The sequence below is a fragment of the Salvia splendens genome, chromosome 1, assembly GCF_004379255.2.
Source record: "Salvia splendens isolate huo1 chromosome 1, SspV2, whole genome shotgun sequence".
Classification (NCBI taxonomy): Eukaryota; Viridiplantae; Streptophyta; class Magnoliopsida; order Lamiales; family Lamiaceae; genus Salvia; species Salvia splendens.
Genome location: NC_056032.1, coordinates 18,204,886 through 18,226,245, shown reverse-complemented (window position 1 = coordinate 18,226,245; position 21,360 = coordinate 18,204,886). Strand labels below are relative to the sequence as shown.

Below are 21,360 nucleotides of genomic sequence, written 5' to 3'. Positions count from 1 at the left end.
ATTATGTTTCTTCCACAAGGAATAAATATCAAGTCTTTAATAGGATAAGACAAGATTTGTTAGGATATTTGAATCTATTATTGGGAGGAAATAATTAAGGGATCAAATAATATAATGAAATAATTTCCTCCTCCCATAATTAGGAGATTTTCAAGATCTCCCTTGGAACAAGCATAAGGATCGATTTTTCTCATGAAGAGATTAAGTATAAGTGGACTTTGGATTTAATTTGGATAATTATCCCAAGCAATAATTAAATCCAAGAAAAAATAGGGTTCCTCTCCGACAATTAATAAGGGTCGACATTTTCAAAATAAAAGGGTAGGGTAATTATTGATGATCCTATCTAATCTCACTCACCCTTAGAAATAATTCATCACAATATATTTCACCCCGCATAGATTATTCACACAACCACGTCACAATTTCAACCATTTTCACTTCCACCACATAATCTCAACAGTTTGACCTTTCAATGGCCACGTCATATGTTCCACATCTTTGACTATTCAACAGCCACGTCATATGCTCAACGGATTTGACTAATCAAATCAAATCTAAATTCCAAAATGCAATTAGGTCACACAGAAAACATGCAATTAATTCACTTATCATTTAATTCACATACTTCACGGCATTAAATGCAAAAATTTTATGCTTCGCAAATTAGGGTTCCGAAAGTGGGGCGTTACAGTTTCACTATCCGCTAACACTACTTTAGCAACATACCCTTCCCTTCATCTCTCTTATTTTACCAATTTTATCTTAATTATTGTATCATATCATATGCTCATACTTTTATAGAACAGAGGGAGTAATTGTCATTATTTATACATATGATTTGTACTTATTCGATAGTACTCCCTCTGTTCACCATTTAAAGAGTCATTTTGGCTTGGCACGAATTTTAAGAAATTGTTTGACTTTGTGAAGAAAAGTAAATGGAGAAAGTGAGTGGAATGTGAGACTCATTTAAAGTATTAGTTTTATATTAGATTGTGAGTGTAAAAAGTTGGTGGGATGTGGGATCCACATACTAAAAATGGAATAAAGTAAATGGTTCCATAAATCGTGGACAAACCAAAATGGTAAAAGAGTTCTTTAAATGGTAGACGGAGGGACTACTCACGTTTATAAGAGATCCTATATTTGTATCAAACGATTTAATTTTAAATATTATATGCTCACTATTGATCACCATAATCGCTTAGTAGCAAATGAGTCTAGGACATACGAATAAAATAAATACTACTTCCTCCGTTTCATAATAAGAGTCACATTTTGTCATTTCGATTCATCCCACAATAAAAGTCATATTTTATTTTTACCATAAATGGTAAGTATGTCTCACATTTCACTAATTTACTTCACTCACATTTTATTATTAAATAAATATAAAAAAGTAAACATCATATTCCACTAACTTTTCCAATACATTAACTTTTATATTTCTTAAAATTCATATTAATACCAAATGTAACTCCTATGGTAGGACAAATGGAGTAACAACTTTAGCTTTTGACGAGGTTAGCAAGTGAATTACCTCTTATTATTGGTGGGAGCGATAAACAATTGAGGTTTTTATATTATTGATTTTAGTAAGGAATTAGGTTGATATGAAATGTGTGGTAGTGGGAGACGCATGTATAGGTGCAGGAACAACCTTAGGTGTATAACCTATATTCGTATACAATATGTGAATGGATCAATCATTGCATAATAAAACTAAGTTATATTGACCGACCAGTTACCAATTTATTTGTAGAATTACTTTTTATATTCCATATGTGCCACAAAATTAAATCATAGTACTCCACTACTTTGTATTAGTATTATCTTTTACTTTTTCTACGTTATCATTTCGAAATTACTCCAAATGAATGTTATTGACCCTAAATTTATACACTTTCATACTGAAAAACTAAAAACTCCGATTCCAAATCTACGAACTTTTAATTGTCCGAATCATGATTGTTACTTGCCTTCACATTAATGATGATCAAATGAATGTTTGAAAGAATGAACGGAAAGTTTGGCATATGCACAATGCATGGATAAAATTTTAATTCATTTGTGGTACTGTTTTATTATTTTTAGACATTTTTGCATTTCTTTACTTTCTTGTATTAAGGGGTGTTTTAGTACATCTAAATTATTTATTTATCAATTTTCTGATTTATATCTCTTTTCTCTTCACAGTTTTTCAATTTATTTATGATTTCTATTCTCTTTTTTATCGTCTCGATCTCTATATTCCATACAATTATTAGTTATACTTTCATATGATTAATATTTTAAAATACGGAATGAAAGTAATATACAACAAAAAATTAATTTAAATTATAGTATATCATATTTTAGTTTAATAAAAATAATAATTAAATTAATAATAATATTATATAATTGTCGTTAATGAATTAAAAGCAAGTGAGAAATGACAAATAAAAATAAATCTTTCAACATAAATTAAAAAATATCTAGTAATTAACAATAATGTTGATAGAAAATGTATATAAATAATTGAATTTGAATATAAATAATAATGCAAATTGAAATTATTTTTTCATCAGTTGTATATTATTTTTCACTTGGTGTTTTAAAATATCAATCATATGTCAAGTATAACTAATCATTTTAAGAGGGTTATATTAAATAAATAAGAAAGTTACTTATAAAATAGAGAAAGTATAGATAGGAGAATAGAAATCATAAATAAATTGGAAGAGTCAGTAGGAAATAAAGAGATGAAAGATAGAAATCCTAAATAAATATTCCAGAGACAGAGAGAAGGTGATAAAAGAAAATGTCAATAGCTCCCTTGGGCCTGGAAGAGCAAAATGTAATAGAAAATATTGAAAAAGTACCTCAGAAATGAAATTTTGTACAGTACCTCAAATACAATTTGTTTTAGTGAATTACCTCAAATTAAATATGCATCTTACATTGTCCAAACATCATTTGTAGTAAAAATGAACTGAGACCTCTATTCACGGACGGATCAAAAAAAAAGGGGACTCCTAACCGCGGACTAATGAAGTATTTCGTAGAGCGGAAAAAGAAATGACCGACTAGGCTCAAGATTTTTTATGCGAACTCTATTGTTGTTGTCAGACCAACTATGAGGGCTATGGATCAACTAGGGGGCAAGAAATGAAGGCGAAAAGAAGACGAGGGCTGAAGTCGGGGCTGAATAAAGAGGATTGGGCCGAGAAGATGCAATGACGGAACCAAAGGGTAGCACCTGACCAGGTAGCTTGGCACCATGTCAACCACCCAACTGAGTGAGGACATGGCAAGACAAGGTATGTGAGACGTGAAAACCCAACTACAATGGATGCCTCTAGAGTTATTCTATTGGCATTATCAATTATTTTGTCTCCCATTTCAACGCTCTTTATGTTTACGTAGATGTAATATTTATAACTATTCTATATTGGTTGTGTCACTTAAAATTAAAAATTTATAATTTTAGGAATTTGTTTTCTCTAAGAGCACCCACAATAGTGGACGAGCAAACGCTCTAGCCACAAGCTAGGGGCTAGAGCGAACGGCTAGTCCACTATTGCAATCGGCTAACGGTAAGGACGAGCGCGGAGCGGACGAGAGGTCGGGCGTGGACTAATCGGCCAACCGAAATATTTTTTTATTTATACTCTATATTTACAACTCATTGCATTTCATTTTTTTAATATTTGATAAACACCAACAATTGAAATGAATTAAATTGTATTTGTCAATTTATTTGTTGGACTAGGGCATTGACTAGGCTATTGCTATGTTGTTACTTGGCTATGGAAGTGGCTAGGCTATAGGAAGGTATGATGATGTGACAGAAGGAGTTTTTGGCTAGACTATTGCTAGTCCAAGATGACACATTTTTATTTTTAATAACTTTCTCACTCAAATGAATACATTCAACAACCTCTCTCTCTAATAAATAAGTACTCAACTCTCTTTGTCTCTTCATTTAATATTTAAAGCATCCTCATCCATGTTCTTGCCAAAGAGCATGGATTGGCAAGAGCATGGATGTGGGCTCAGACCCACTTTTATTCATTTTTTTACTCCCTGTTCTTCCGCAAGAGCACAATACTCACATCCATACTCTTCCGCAAGAGCATGCTCAAGAGTCTCACCATTCTATTATTCAATTTTAATAAAAACATTTTCACAATATTAAAATGCATTAAAAATACAGGAACTAATATTACGAATTACCAAAATTTTTTTTACATAATTAAAATCCTAAAAATTGAAATGACTTACTTAAAATCCTAAAAATTAAAAATTACATAAATAAAATCCTACAAATTAAAAATTACATAATTAAATCCTAAAAAATACATCCATGGAAATTTAAAGAAGAATAGCTTGATGGTGGTATCCCCAATTGTTGTCGTAGAGCTCGTATCATTGCATTATGTGCATCAAATTGCTCGGGAGTCATCCGAGATATATAGGCTCCTGTGGCTTGATACAAAATTGCCCACAAACTGTTATTGGGGGTGGATGCGGCACAAAGAGAGCGGGAGCCGGCGGTTCGGCTGGGGTCGCGGCACGGCGGCGGCTGGCCGTCGCCTGTTTTCTTCCTTGTTGCTGGCGTCGGGAACCGCTCGGGTCGGCATTGGGGCTATCCAAGTGAGCTCCGGCAAGCTGACTTGCCACCTCGTCCTCGCCGACGTCGGATAGGGATAGCGTCCTCGACCATTTGCTGGAGGAGCTAGAGGAGGATCGGATGCTTCTCTTATACTTCGGATGATGACGCACCTCCTGCCAAGTGTTGAGATGCTTGAATGGTTTGCGATGCATTGATTGGTAGGTCGACATGGCGGTCATGATGATGTCGACCTCGCTTGTGCCGTTCCCTGCCGATCACCGTTCCTCGAGGTAATACCCTTGGAACTTTTGGATTTCTTCGGTGGCTCTTCAAATGACATTGCACACCATACTCTCATTGCGCTCGACCGTTCTAGCCGGTCGGCCAACATTGTACCGGCGAACGACGCGGAACCAAAACCTGTCCCCGGTTTGGTTCGTGCCAAAAATTGATGCACTTTTTATTAGCACTATAAATACCTGCAAGTATACAGAGTAGGAATAATATAGCAAAGGTTAGTACCGGATATCAATCACGGGGAAAACAGACACATACTGTCTATCTTCTACTAAAACTCAATTACTATTTGGAAAACCGAAAGATTTGGGAGTTTTGAAAATAAAGAACAATTTGAAAGCAATAAACAACTAATTGCAAATAAATCACAGAGATAAAAGTATAGAGATAAGGGAATTCTAGGGATGTGCGTTCACAGTTATTGTTATACAAATTCCAACTACAATATCCTAGCACAGTTCTTACTTTGATAGAACGAGTCACCTAGCTTATGGTCATGCGATGCAAACGTTGATTACAAACGTTAGGGTTGTCAATCCTAAATACGTAACTCCTAAAAGCTCCTAAGACCCCTGAAAAGTCCTCACTCTCAATTAACAGTGCCGTTTTAAAGGAAGCTAATTGTAGTGTCTATTAAGTGGATCTAACTCGCCTACCTCCTCTCACGATTATGTAGCAAGTTATATTAAATCATCACAGAATGTGTCACCTAAACGTGAAGCATTATCCATTAACTTAAGAAAGAAACAAAGTAAGAACAAAATGAATATTAAATAGAAAAAAAATTGTATAACCAAAGTGGTTACTAACACATCCCTAGAATCCTATGAACTTAGTTACACATGATAGAATAATCTAAACACATAGATTGTAGGGAAGACAATGAAAACATAAGAACTAAAGCAAATAAAACCCAAATGTTGAATCCTTGTAGACTTGATGTAAACTTGAATCCTTCTTCAACCCCTTGCACAATGAAGTACTCTAGCTTTTAATCTCTGAAAAATATTTGGCAAAGAGAGGATCCTAATGATGAAGTTTGAGGGGGTATTTATAGCTAAAATTCGTCCTCCTCAAATAAGGAAAAAGACTGCAAAGTATGGTAAATCTTGGGGAGTAAGTAGGGCAATTTCTGTTCACCGCGTTTTCCCAGCGGGCCGCTGCACCTTGGCCAGCGGTCGCTGCACGATGTCCCATAGCTTCTAGAACTATTGGAGCGGTCGCCACGCACTGTCCAGCGGTCGTTGGACGTGTTCTTCATTACATGCACAACTTTCCCGGAGCGGACCGCTGCGCATTCAGCGGCGTTGGCGTCCAGTGGTCGCTGGACGCTTCCATAATCTTCAGATTTCCAACTTCGTCTTCTATCTATCTTTTTTGGCTCAAATTTGCACATTTCTCACAAAACACGTCAAAATACCAAAATAGATAAAACATACAAAATATGGACATGAATTGTGATTTTGACATTAAAAACGGACCAAATAAAGGCCTTAAAACAGTGCAAAATTCAAGCGTATCATCTACCTCCTCATCTTCGGAGATTTTCAAATAGGCCTCGAATATCTTCTCCATCCCCCTTGGAGTGTACAGGGTGCAGACGTTGGGGTCACCGGTACTGCCACGAGTATGGACACGGACACCACGAGCAGGAGTGCCGGAACTGCCTGAAGCGCCCTTCGGATTTTGGGACAACGGTGGCGTCGAGGTGTTGCCTCCCGTATTGCCCCGAGGGGGCATCTTGCTCGTCCACCGGGTAAGCCCGGTAGCTACCCAGAATTTGAGAACCTTGGGTAGGAGGAGGAGGCGAGATATTCGTATCCGGCGAAGGGAATGGCGATGTGCCGAACCGTTTGCGGTTCCATCCGCGGGAGTCGGATGGGTGATCGTCGGAACTGGACATTTTTGCAAGAGAGAAAGAGTGAGAATTTATAGAGAAGTATATTGATGAGAGAATTGCTTAGTGTAGTGTGGTGTAATTTTTTGTGTTGAAATGTGGGATATTTATAGATGAAAATGTGAATTTTGGGGTAAAAATATTGAAAAAGAAATTAAAAGTGGAAAAAATGGATATATTTTATTGGGAAGTGAGAAAAGATTTTTTTATTTAATTCTGATTTTTTTATATTTTTTGAAATTTTAAAAAAAAATGATAAATAGCCAACGACATTGCTGTTGGCGAATCACATAGCGACACATCAACCAGCTCTTCGGCACGACGGTGCTCGATGCTAAGAGCAGGGCTGTGCCGTTGGCAAGAGCACAACGGTGAGCAGGGTACTCGCCGCGCCGACGACACGACGCCTGCTCTTAGCATCGGGCACCGATGCAGATGCTCTTATACTTATTCTTTCTCTTTCTCATAATAAACAACATTAACCAACAATTTTTAAAATTCCGTACTAACACCCTTCCGAGAGGAGGGAGTACGTGACGATTTTCGGATCTGGTCAAGTCTTCAATACTCTAGTCCCTCTGTCCCCCATTAATTGTCCACTTTTGCCATTTCGTTCGTCCCAATTAGTTGTCCATTTTCACTTTTACTATAAATGGTAACTATAAATGATAAGTAGATCTCATATTCCACTAACTTATTTCACTCACATTTTATTATAAAATTAATAAATAAAAGTGAATACATATTCCATTAATTTTTTTTTCAATCCACCTTTCTTTATATTTTTTAAAATTCGTATTGGAATAAATATGGAAAATTAACTGGGACGAATGGAGTACATGTTTGATTGAAAAACCATACTTGAATTAGTCACACTCAACTATTGTTTTTAAAATCACAAGTAAAATAATTAATTTGGCAGACGTGACACTTGATCACTACATTGTCGTTAAAAGTCTATATTAAAATAACGAGACTAATCACATGCATTAAAAGAGGGAGAATCACAAAAAATGATTATCGGCACCGCCCAATCCAGACGACGCCGTAGAATCTCGTGGATTAGCCCGTCGTTGTGGAAAGAGGGCCAATTATGAATTTGAATGAGTCCCAAAATGGTGACTGATAAAATAATTTTTTCGATAAAGCAAATGGGGTTGGTTTGAACGGTCAAAAGCAAAGAAAAGTAACGCAGCAAAAGCAACTTGATTTCAGTTTTTACCCCTAAAATACTTTATTTTACTATATGCTTTGGGGGCGGAGTCATTTTCGTGTTGACTGACTCCCATCAAATAGCTGCCTGCCTATTCACATTACCCCCATTCAAACATTTTCAGGCGAAAATCTGGAAAATTAGAGGAATTGGTGATTCGCCACTGATAATTTCACGATTTCGCCGCTGGCTGATTTGTTGGACGAATTTTTGTCGATTGGTTTCGTTTTCGTTGGATGCGGTTTTGGATCGGTGAGCTTAGTTTTAATTTTTGTTTCGATGCGGCGCGGTTTGGAAGCCTGATTCGCTGAATTAGTCTGCGTGCTTGGATCTTCGCATATTTGTCGTTTAATTTGAGTTTCGATTGGAGATTTGGGTGGATTTGTCATTTTTAGCTGATTTTCTGGCTGCGATTGATTTTGTTCCGTTTGTTTGCCTTTTGTGTTGGTTTATATAATTGTACGGCTTGTTTTCGCCTGATTATTCTCGTTTTCGTTGGGTTTGCGCTTGTGGTTGAACGAATTGGAATTATTTGGGATGATTTCATGAAATTGGGTTTTCCGGACTTTATGATAGCTGTCTTACTTCCTAGATCTCGATCTAATGCCATCGACCGTTATGTTTTTTGTTGTTGTTGTTGCTGTTGCGATCCTTGTGAAAACTGCAAGGAATTTTATTTTATGCGCTTTAATTTTACCGTTTTGCTGTGTAATTCTAGAGATGCTTTACATGTTTGTATTTTAAAGTTAATTTGAGGTTTTGGTTCTGTATTGACCTATATATGAGTGCATGTTCAGTTTTATTGCTTGATCTGTTCACTAACTTAAAAACATATAAATTCCCGAAGTGGTGGCCGTAGCTGTGTGTTTCTTGTTGTATGATGTGATTATTCCCTACTTTATTACGTGTTTTGGTGGAATTGTTGCAATTTCTATTTGACAAAGATCTTGTTTAACTGAAGTTGGATTTCTTGCAGATAGGTTTTGAGTCAGCTTCTTTATCCGAGCCCGTGTAACTAGTGAGAAAGCTTGCTTCGATTGTCACGATTAAAAGTGAATGGCCTCAATTAGTGTAGCTCCCCCTACTGGTGTAAGAGACCCTGGTCGAAATCCTGGTGGACTGGATAAATTGCCAGATGAGATGAATGAGATGAAACTCAGGGATGACAAGGTAACTAATGATTATGAACTCTTCTTTCTGTTTTTTGGCACAGCTCATTGCTTATAAATGTGCTAACTGAAATCCTATGTCATAGGATATGGAACCGGCTGTTGTAGATGGTAATGGAACAGAAACTGGTCACATAATTGTGACCACAATCGGGGGAAGAAATGGTCAGCCAAAACAGGTTAAATTCGATACTTAGTACTTGCATTATGGTATATTTGTTAAGTTTGTTATTTTCCTCTTCATAACCTTCAATGTGTGATTTTTCAGACAATCAGTTATATGGCTGAGCGTATTGTGGGGCAGGGATCTTTTGGAGTAGTGTTTCAGGTACTGCCATTTGTGATGCCTTCTTCTTTCCTGTTTCAAGGAAAAGCAGTAGCTTCCATGTGTTTGCAATTGAGCATTTCTTATATATATATTCTAATGTTCTCTTTCAGGCCAAATGTCTAGAAACAGGTGAAACTGTTGCCATAAAAAAGGTTCTTCAAGATAAGAGGTACAAGAATCGTGAGCTGCAAACCATGCGTCTGCTGGACCACCCCAATGTTGTGTCTTTGAAGCATTGTTTCTTCTCGACGACTGAGAAGGATGAGCTTTTCCTCAACTTGGTGTTGGAATATGTTCCGGAGACTGTTCATAGGGTAATTAGACATTACAACAAGATGAGTCAGAGGATGCCCATGATATATGTTAAACTTTATGCCTATCAGGTATGATTAGTCACTTGCATTTTGAAACAATATTTTGTAGAAATCCCGGTGCTTTGTGTTCCAAATTTAATTATTTATGACTGCTTTACAAGCTGAATCTTTTCTCTAAAGCTAAAGTATCTTTTCATGGCAGATTTTCCGAGCACTAGCTTATATCCATGGTAGTGTTGGAGTGTGCCACAGGGATATTAAACCACAAAATTTATTGGTTAGTTTATTTTCAAGTTAAGGCATATACAGCAAGTAACAAACAACTTACTTATGACCACACTGTCTACAGGTCAATCCACACACACATCAGGTGAAGTTATGTGATTTTGGAAGTGCAAAAGTACTGGTGAGCATCATTCGTTACCCCCCTCTGATGAAGACATCTTTAGGTCTTTAACATAGTAGTGTTACTTATTGGACTCGATATGTAGGTCAAAGGAGAACCAAACATTTCATATATATGCTCGAGGTATTATCGTGCTCCCGAACTGATATTTGGGGCAACGGAATACACTACTGCCATTGACATCTGGTCTGCTGGATGTGTCTTGGCTGAATTGCTGCTTGGACAGGTTGGTGACAAAAATCTGTCATTTTAGAGATCACCTTCGACTGCTTTCTTGATGAAGCTTATAATTTGCTAAACAAGAGTTCCATTTCTGTTTCAGCCCCTTTTCCCTGGTGAAAGTGGAGTTGATCAGCTTGTTGAAATCATTAAGGTAATCATGGTTGATCTTCACTACTCCCTCTGGCCCAACTAAGATGCCACATTTTCCTTTTTAGTCAATCTCATACGCCCTCCGTCCCGGCTAAGATGACACATTTCTCAGCCGGCATGAGATTTTAGGAGTTATTGGATAATGTATTTAATTGGAGAGAGAAAAGGTGGGTGTAAGTATTAAAATAGAGAGAGAAAGAAAGATGAATATTTAAATATGAGTGCGAAAAAGTGGTTGAGTGTATTAATTGGAGAGAGAAAGTTTTCAAAAAAGGAAATGTGACATCTTAGTTGAGACAAATTAAAAAGGAAAACATTTCATCTTAAGTGGGACGGAGGGAGTATAAAATAACACATTTCTATTTTTGAAAAATAATAAAACTACTTTCTCTCTCCAATTAATACACACAATGGAATAATAAAAAGTGGTTGAGTGTATCAATTGGAGAGAGAAAGGTATCAAAAATGGAAATGTGACATATTTGTTAGGACAAACTAAAAAGGAAAACATGTCATCTTAAGTGGGACGGAGGGAATATAAAATAACACATTTCTATTTTTGAAAAATAATAAAACAACTTTCTCTCTTTATTCATCTCTCTTTCTCTCTACATTTAATACTTATACACACATTTTCTCTCTCAAATTAAACATATTAACCAATAACTCCTAAAATCTCGGCCATGAAATGTGTCATCTTAGCCGGGACAGAGAGTATATGTTAATAGTACATTTGTGGTTTGAAACACCTGTCCTATATTTATATCGCATTCATATTGCATTGCTTGTTCATTATGGTTTATGTAATGTAAGATGAAGGATAGGAATTTCACACACTTCTATATTTGTAGGTCCTTGGCACTCCAACAAGGGAGGAGATCAAATGCATGAACCCCAACTACACTGAATTCAAATTCCCCCAAATAAAAGCTCACCCATGGCACAAGGTAATGACATTTCACTTCTGCTTGTTTCAAAGATGATAATTATGTACTTCAAGCATGGTTTGACAAACTTTTCTTTTTCAGATATTTCACAAGAGGATGCCACCTGAGGCTGTTGATGTTGTTTCAAGGCTACTTCAGTATTCTCCAAACCTCCGATGCACTGCGGTGAGCATTGCTTTATTTTAATGTTTCTTGAATACACACATGTATAGCAATTAATACAACGTTGTGCATTTATGTTTAAACATTGTGTAAAAAATCTCACCCATGCTTCTAAAGGTGACTGAGTATATAAAATTGATCTTTGCATGTAGTTTAAGTTTCTTTAGCAAATAGTTTATGTCAAGGTTACACAACTCTCCTACTTTTTGTTCCATCGAATTGGAAATGCCATAAAATGGTGTTGTTGGGTTGTTAAAACTCTCTTTCTTATCATAGCTTAGTATCTCCCATCTTTATTTCTGTACGGTTTGGTCAATGAATCTAGAGATAACTATGGCATTGACATGGCAACCATTCTCATTATCATCTGTTGTGTTTGCCTTTTCATCATGCAGTTGGAGGCGTTGGTCCATCCATTCTTTGATGAGTTGCGTGATCCAAATGTTAGGCTACCTAATGGGCGGTTTGTTCCACCATTATTCAACTTTAAGCCTCATGGTGAGTTATCATTTAGGCTATCCAGTCTTTTTTCCCATAATTGGTGTGCCATATGCAACATCATCTAACCCGTTCCTCCCTGTTCCATTGACCAGAGCTCAAGGGCGTGCCAGCAGAGTTATTGGGGAAGCTGATCCCGGAGCATGCTAGAAAGCAATGTGCATTCCTTGGACTGTAATATATAAAAGTGGTCTTCATGTTGTGAAAAGGGCTACTAACGAATTGTAATATGTTTGTAACCTCGTTCGAAGCGATGATCTTCTCTTTGTATTCGGGTTTCCTTTCTTGTATTTATTAAAATTTGATTGTAGCAGCGAACAAGAAGGTTTAATTATGTACTCCTTTTATCTGACCATTTTTTGTTTTTTATTATGATTGACGAAACTGTAATACTAGTTGAAATGGAAGAAGCTCACTTTGTGTTGTCTTGCCGCCCTTGTGGCTTTGAGAGGTCGCATTTCTTTTGCTGCTGTTAACTGAATTAGTTTTTGTTTGTGTAGTTTGCTAATCTCACCAGGCCTCGGTTGTCGTCGTCCATTAAAATGGAACAATATTATGCTAATCGAAAATACAGTTTGTTTTCTACTAACTTGTTCTTATGATGACTCGGGGCTTTTGAATTACTCCCTCGGTTCCACAATAAAGTCATTTCATTTTCCGCACTAGTCTTCGAAAAATGATATTAATAAATAGTTAAAGTGTATAGATTAAAATAAGAGAGAATAATATACAGAAGAGTCTTATCAACCGTATTCTTTCTCTTACTTTATTCTTTCTCCACTTTGACTATTAATGATTATTTTTTAAAATGAGTGCAAAAAATGAAATGACTCTACCATTGTGGAAGGAGTGAGTATTAGATAGAGGAGAATCATCTTTGTACTTAAGTTGTGGTTTGATTTGTTAAAAAAAGTAACTTCGTGGGTGAGAGCAAAATAGTACTCCCTCCATGCCTTTGTAGTTGAGTCGTATTTTTTTTTGGGTTGTCCCACTCCCTCTGGAGCTGAGTTGTATTGCTTTTTGGGTTGTCCTATTGTAGTTGAGTTTTTTTAATTTTAGCAAAAGCAACATCTTTCTTCTCCCTTACTTTACTCTCTTCTATTTTATTTTCTTTTCTTTTCTTTTTATCTCTCTATTTTTTTTCCTTTCTTACTCAATTATTCATTTACTTAATTTCACTTTAACATAAAATTTCTTAAATCTCATATCGAAAAGAAACATCCTAATCATGAGCAACGGAGGGAGTATAATAGGTAGTGGTGCCACATAATGTGTAGGGTGAAGCCACCCAGTCTATGTCTCTATGTTAAGATAATGCGGGGAAGAAAAGGAAGTCATGCGCGCTGAGAATGTAGACGGAAAGCCGACTGTCTCATTCATGCATTCCTACTTACTTTAATACTCACCTTCCACCTTTTCTTGTTACACTTACATAAGGAATATTATCATTTACACCATTGAATATCTAACTTAGTCTTAATGGGTAAAAGTAAAACTATCCATATTTGGTAGTGCACACCACAAAAGCACCCCACTTTTATAGAAATAAGTTTAAATGTTAAAATACATACATAAGCATTTTAAATATTTATCCTATAACTTTGTTGCATTCTTTGACAACAAATATTTGGACTAGATTTGCATTTTATCTTTTCCTTTTTTTTCAGTTGGTAAAGTTGAAAAAGGTAAAAATGGATGGAGCAAATGTCAGTAAAGTAGTAGCTTCGAGTGCGGACAATCTTAATCATACTCTACTAGTGCTCTGTTTATGCTTTGATTCAAACACAAGGTACTAAAATCTTGACACCAGTCCAAGATCTTCTGACCTTCCTAATTTTCCCAAACATAATTATAGGAAATAACAAAATTTTCGGGATGCAATTCTTTTGTTCTCACAGCAATAAAAAATCGGATAAAAATACTTTTTAATGCTATTAAGGACACTAATTTGAGTCTCTAATTATACCACCAACATTTCATAAAATGTCCTTACTGGTAGTGTTCCAACTAAAATTAGGGGACACAAATAAAAACGCCACAAAAAAGCAAAAGACTAAGATAATTTGCTCTCAACTTAGGATCGATTTCTTTTGTACTCCCTCTGTCCCGGATAATTCGTCTCACTTTGACCGGGTATGAATTTTAAGAAATATAATGAAAAGTTAGTGAATGTGAGTCCTACTTTTATATATTAGTTTTATAATAAAATGCGAGTAGAAATGAGTTAGTGGAATATGAGGTCCACTACAAAAAATGGTAAAAAGTGAAATGAGACAAATTATGTGGGACGGACCGAAATGGAAGAATGAGACAAATTATCTGGGACGGAGGGGATATCATAAATTATGGTTATTTTTAAAAATTTCTGAACGCTAGTAAATTACATCTCAATTTTTGTGTCCCTAAAAGATAAGTTTATTGTAGTGTTTTTTTTTGTGTGAAAGAAGAAATGTGATTATTTATACTCAAATTTATTTTTAAAAATTGAATAGAAATTCTCTCTCTCTCACACACACACACTTAGCGCAAAAAAAAAAGGGAAGTGCCAATATTTTGAAGTTTGGGGGGTGAAGTGTCATCTACCTTACTTAAAGAAAACATTATCATCCTAGTATATATCAAAATAGTGAAAATGGAATAGATGAATCCAAATTAAGCAGCTTTTCTAAGTTGAAAATCCCATAACCAAAATCTTGATAACGATAGATATTTATTTTCAAATTTGGGTAGGGGGACCAAGACTGTAGAAATTTCTGGAGAGGAGAATAGTGGCCATTGGCAAATGGCAATTCATGTATCACTCAACTTTAAATTCTGGTGACTCCAATGCAAGGAATATTCAGTTATCAATTCTTTTAATTCTTGCTACTTTCTTTCCATTACATAAGATCTTCTTTTTTATAATCAGTAATTTGTCTTGATATGTGCTAGTGTTAAATTGTACATACCAAACATGTTATTATTTAATCCATTTCAAAATGTATGGGATTGTAACACTGTACATTCTATGTGAATTAATATATCATTTGAAATTTTAAGATTAGCTTTAACCAAAAAGGGTCATGGTTGACAGGGAGTGGCAGTGAACCAAAACAAGTGGGAAGTTATGGGAAGAACATGCGAGTGTGGGAGTGTATCTCATTTCTTGTTTTTTCCTTCACTACTTAACCTTTTTCTTCCACACTCATAAAACTCCAATGCCTCATATATAGGGTAAGGTCATTTTATTAATTTTCAACATAAATTTCATAATTCTATATGAAGCATATAACTCATGGAGAACAACCTCCTCACTACTATTGACATCAAATTACAACTCAGTTGATAAGACATTTCTCCTCCAATCAGTGTCGAACACAAGCATGTTGGGGAGACTCAACCCTAATTGCGGAAAAGTATTTGATAAGAAAATTACATGTTTTCTTTTAAATATTGAAAAAATCAAATATATTAATACTATAATTAACACACACATGAAAAGGAGAAACTAAATATTTTCTTGGTCACAAAAATGTGCACATCTTGCTATTTTTGGATGTCTCTCAAAAGAGTGCACGATTTATAACTTCTTTTTTGTACTCCCTCCGTCCCAAGGTAGTCACACTTTCCTTTTTAGTTTGTCCTACAAAAGATGTCATATTTCTTCTTTTGGAAAAAGTTCTCTCTCAGATCAATTATAAAATTATATTTTTTCTCACCACTTAACACACAAAATAACATCTCCTAAAATCCCGTGTCATCTCGACATCTACCTTGGGACGGAGGGAGTACCTTTCTACTTTACTTTATTCTCATTTTAATACATTTTTATCTCTTATTCTTGCAAGGCCCTTCAAAAAGTTATATATAGATGAAACTGGTTTTGCATGTGAGTCATAAACAGATCAAAGCCAAGTCGAAGTTAGAGCCGAGTTTGGTTGCTCATACTTTTCAACAAACTCAACAGCTTCTTACTACTTTCCTAAACCTAAACCTAAACCTAGTTCGTCCATCTTTTCAATCATCCATCACTATCTCCCCTTGCAAAAACATGGTGTCCCGAACTTCCTTTCTCCTATTTTATTTTATTATTATTATCATCGCATTAATTATGCCGGAAGGCCATGCTAGACACCACCACCACCACCACCGGCATTCCTACCCGGCCTCCCAAATCTCCGCCCCTCCCGAGGCATCCCCTCCGGCTGCGCCACCTTCATCCGAGGGCGATGATTGGCGAGTGTACGACGTGAGAATGTTTGGTGCCATAGGCGACGGTGCGACTGATGATACCGATGCATTCATGAACGCGTGGGAAAACGCATGCCAAATTGATTCCGGCGTCTTGCTAGTTCCCTACGGCTATACTTTTATGATCCAATCCACTATTTTCACCGGTCCTTGTCAAAACGGCCTCGTCTTTAAGGTGTTACTTCTTGTTAAAAAGTCTAAATCTTGTCATGAAAATCCCATCTAATCTGTATAAGTATGGATAACCCAGCCCCCTCTTATCAGAGGCTTAGTGACCCATTTTAATACTAACTTTGTCAAAAAAAATAGACAAAGTTGTGAATGACATAAATTTTAGTGCACTTTTGATAAAGTAAGAGAGATGGATGAAAAATTAGTAGATTGTGGGGTCCACATCATTAGTAGCGTTAGTAGAGTTTAAAACTTTTCATTTTTAGAACTGGTCTGATTTTGGTGGACGACCCAAAATGGTAAAAGTAGTCTATTTTTTTGGAAGGAGGTGGTACTTCTTTTACTAGTTTTAGTTTGCTCTTCTTTTTCTTAAAGATTTTTATATGGGAATAATTTTGTATCTCCAAAGGTTGACGGGACGATAATGCCCCCGGAGGGGCCGGAGGTGTGGCCGACGGATTACAGCCGGCGGCAGTGGCTCGTTTTCTACCGGATCAACGAGATGGCGCTGCGCGGACACGGCCTCATCGATGGACGCGGCCAGCCGTGGTGGGACTTGCCCTGCAAGCCTCACAAGGCAAGATATGGTCGCATTGTGCGGGAGCCATGCGACAGTCCAGTTGTAAGTGATCCAAAAACAAATATGTGATTTCGAAATGAAACAAAAAATGTTAGTATAAGTAGTAGTAATTAAGTATTGGATGAATGCAGGCGATACGATTCTTCATGAGCAACAATATTAGAGTTGAGGGAATCAGAGTGAAGAATAGCCCACAATTCCATTTCAGATTTGATGGGTGCCAAAATGTTCACATACAATCAATTTATATAACTGCTCCACCTCTCAGTCCCAACACTGATGGGATTCACATAGAGAACACCAATAATGTTGAGATATACAATTCAGTCATTTCTAACGGTTAGTATATATATTCATATTCATATTCATATTCATTTTATTTCAAACCTAATTAATTTAATTTCTCAATTGTTTTGCAGGTGATGATTGTGTTTCAATAGGATCTGGCTGCTACGATGTTGACATTAGGAATATAACTTGCGGCCCCAGCCATGGCATCAGGTCCATTCATATAATTACATAATATCCAAAATCGTTAGAGTGAGTGAGATTTTGTGAACGAAAACATCGTGAGTTTTAGCTATTCCAACCAAAATATATAGAGAGAGGCTCAAAATATAATATTGTCTCCGTCCCATAAAAATAGACTCTTTCCGTTTTGATTCATCCCATAAAAATAGTTCACTAACATACTCCAATAACTTTTTCTTTTATTTTTCTCTTACTTTACCAATTATGCTTTAAAACTCATGTCATCCCACAATGTCTATATTTTTATGGGACGGAGAAAGTACTCATAACTATTTTACTTATTCAATATAAATAATAGCCCACTAAATCATGAAGAATACTCAAAATATGGTTTGTCCCTTATTTTTCAAACCTGAAATAGTGAAATGTTAAGTCACAAAGTTTCAAGATTTCGCAATTATCCTGTACGCTGTTTTTACTGTTGAAACATGCCATAATGTGGCAACCAGGTCTATCTACATGGGCAAAACGACGCCGCATGGTATCTAAAACGATGGTGGGATAATTATGATATCTGGTTGCCACATTATCGCATGTTTCATCGGAAAAAAAACGGCGTATGAGATAATCATTGTCAAATTCTGAAACTTGGTGATTTATTATTTCAATTTTGAAAATTACAGGACAAACCCAAATTTGACAATTCTTGGTTTATTTGACAAAGTCACCCTATAAAAATTCGTATCAACCTTGTTAAAAATATAAGGAGGAGAGAATGAATTGCACTAAACACACAAAATGCATGCTTTTATTATGTATAGGGAACATGTAAAGTATTCATAGTGTGATAATATACAGCATAGGGAGCCTGGGCAAGCACAACTCGCGCGCGTGCGCTTCCAACATAACGGTGCGCGACTCGGTGATCAAGAATTCCGACAATGGGGTGCGGATCAAGACGTGGCAGGGTGGGTCCGGGGCCGTCTCGGGCGTGACCTTCCGGAAGATCCACATGGAGAACGTGCGGAATCCGATCATCATCGACCAGTTCTACTGCCTCACCAAGGACTGCTCGAATGGCACCTCGGCCGTGCAAGTGTCGGACATCGAGTACTCGGATATCAAGGGGACCTACGATATACGGAGCCCTCCCGTGCGCCTGGCGTGCAGCGATGCGGTCCCGTGCACCAACATCACCATTGGAGACGTGGAGCTTCTCCCGTCTCGAGGGGCTTTGGTTCTCGACCCTTTCTGCTGGAACGCGTATGGAGAGATGCGCGCGTTGACGATCCCGCCCATTGCTTGCCTTCTTCAAGGGTTTCCTCGCTCTGTCTTGGAGAATGATGTTGGCATTTGCTAGGATGCAGCATTCTTATTTACTCTCTTGCTTTTAGGGTTTCTTTTGTTTTTGTGTTGGAAAAAATTGTGTTGCTAATTCTTAGGATTTTCTTTAATTTCTTCTCTCAAGCTAGTTTGTGTACAATATTTGGGATTTGGTGATATTTTGCGCATGGTATATGTAGGGGGTTTAGACCATTCCATATTGGAGAATTAGAAAATGTGCACGGAATATATAAATGCAACATATACTCCGTTAGTACAAGGCATTTTGGGGAGTATCTAAGAACAAAATCTTAAAGATTTGGCTCAAAACAGACAATATCATGCTAATGTGAGTTCAAGTGTGCATCGTCGAACCCTTATACTCCATCCGTCCCCAATTAGTTGTCACTCTTTTTCATTTCGGTCCGTCCCGCAATAATTGTCACGCTTTATTTTTATCATAAATGGTAAGTAGATATCACATTCCACTAACTAACTTCACTCTCATTTTATTATAAACCAATATAAAAAAGTTGGTCTCACATTCCACTAACTTTTTCAACCAACTTTTCTTTACATTTCTTAAAACCCGTGTCCGGTCAAAGAGTGACAATTAATCGGGGACGGAGGGAGTAATATAAATTGATTATGTATGAAACCTAAAGACTTAATTCGGCTAGCTCTTGTCCGGGAATATAATATGAATCAAATTAGTGGACATATTGAGTGAATATATGCCTATTTAGATCCCTATGTTTTTTATTTTGTTATTGGAAAATCAATGGTGGATTCCACGTTCCCTTGTTACCAAGTAAAGAAAAGATGAGAATCAAGGTGTTTGGCCCTTGCTAGCTATGGTCCATTAATATGGGTTTCACCATATAAAATCCCACTATAGCAAAATTAAAAGAAAAAAAAAATTCTATCGTAGTAAAATGGAGTGTATAAAGCTAGTGTTGTAAAATTAACTTTATTAATTCAGTTTTCTTTATAATTACCTATAAATAACTACTCGAATAAATTTACGTATCCAAGGGATCAATTAGTAATTCAGTACTTCTTCAGCCAATAATAGATGATACACTTGGAAATTGGCACAAGATTTTAGGTGTTGTTGTTTTGTGTATTAGGTGATGAGAGAAAATAGTATATTTATATTAATGTGAGAGGAAGCTTTTACCAAAAAAAAGAAATTTGATATCTTTTGTGGAACAAACTAAAAACGAAAGTGTGACGGCTATTATAAGACGGAGGGAGTAATAGCTTTTATCCGACAAATGCTAAGAGGTTAGGGTTTTTCTCCGTTCTTGGTTATTGTTCATCTCTTTCTTGTCTATGTTAATTTCAATTCATTATAATTCATCCCATCAATCCATAATTGTTAATTAATTGCTTGAGAACTATCTATAGTGTATTCAATTTATTAATCATGACAGCTGTTTAATATGACTAGTAGTCTAGTACGCATCCATATTATCAAACGTTGGTGATTTTGGCTTTCACTTCGTATTAAACACCCTCCAAATTTTAGATATTTTTCAGAAATATCTCGTTATACATACAAAAAAATTTATTCACATTCACTCATGCACACATCCTCTACATGACTCTAACCCTCCAATCTCATTTCAAACATTGTTGTAGACCTATACTCCCTCAGTCTCAAGGTAGTCGTGACATTTCTTTTCGGCACAGAATAAAAAAGGGAGTAAATAAGAGAGACGAAGAGAGAGTAAAGTAAGAGATAGCATAAAGTTTTTACTAAAAAAAGGAAATCACTCAACTACCATGGGACAAACAAAAAAGGAATACGACTCAACTACTTTGGGACAGAGGGAGTGACACAAAAACGTACGGAGAATGACTGAACTGGTAGATAAAGAACTCAACTAAATGAGAACTTTGGAGTATAAAACTCAATGTAAAATTAATAATCAAAGTCTGTCTTTTAAGTTCAACAATGAAGCCTTTATATAGGCAAAGAGAAATCTTAAACTTATGGAAAATAAAACTAGAAGGAAAATAACTAAAATGAAAATAAGCAAAAAAGGAAAACCTAATTTGGTAGAAGGAAAACAATTACTCCTAATATTTTTCCTTCTACTAATTCTATTAACTAGAAATAAATAAAACCTAAAATATAATTTACTTAGCCTCCAAGTCTTATATTCTATAACTGCATCATACTCCCCTTCTTGAAAAAGACTCGTCATCGAGTCTACTTTGTCACCACCATCATCATAATCATCATCATCACCACCTTATCCATCTCTCACTTCTTCCTCGACAAACCAATTCCAATTCTGGATATCGTGCACCATCCTTTTCGGATACCCATCAAACTCTTGCCCCACAAAACCAAATTCTTTAACAACATCCAGATCA

At 36.2% G+C, this 21,360-nt stretch overlaps 2 protein-coding genes across 2 annotated transcripts; both read left to right on the top strand.

The window, feature by feature from the left end:
- The first annotated feature begins 8,047 nt into the window (after positions 1-8,047).
- LOC121744775 (shaggy-related protein kinase alpha) lies at positions 8,048-12,628 on the top strand. The gene is made up of 13 exons (XM_042138415.1): positions 8,048-8,256; positions 8,981-9,174; positions 9,260-9,352; positions 9,442-9,501; positions 9,612-9,884; positions 10,018-10,092; positions 10,165-10,221; positions 10,307-10,447; positions 10,544-10,594; positions 11,445-11,540; positions 11,622-11,705; positions 12,098-12,200; positions 12,296-12,628. The coding sequence occupies exons 2-13, from the start codon at positions 9,061-9,063 to the stop codon at positions 12,376-12,378; spliced, it is 1,230 nt and encodes a 409-aa protein (XP_041994349.1). The 5' UTR covers positions 8,048-8,256; positions 8,981-9,060; the 3' UTR covers positions 12,379-12,628.
- Positions 12,629-16,091: 3,463 nt separating this feature from the next.
- Positions 16,092-19,395, top strand: LOC121744769 (polygalacturonase At1g48100-like). The gene is made up of 5 exons (XM_042138405.1): positions 16,092-16,605; positions 17,011-17,223; positions 17,313-17,520; positions 17,601-17,682; positions 18,511-19,395. The coding sequence occupies exons 1-5, from the start codon at positions 16,231-16,233 to the stop codon at positions 19,010-19,012; spliced, it is 1,380 nt and encodes a 459-aa protein (XP_041994339.1). The 5' UTR covers positions 16,092-16,230; the 3' UTR covers positions 19,013-19,395.
- The last annotated feature ends 1,965 nt before the right edge of the window (positions 19,396-21,360 follow it).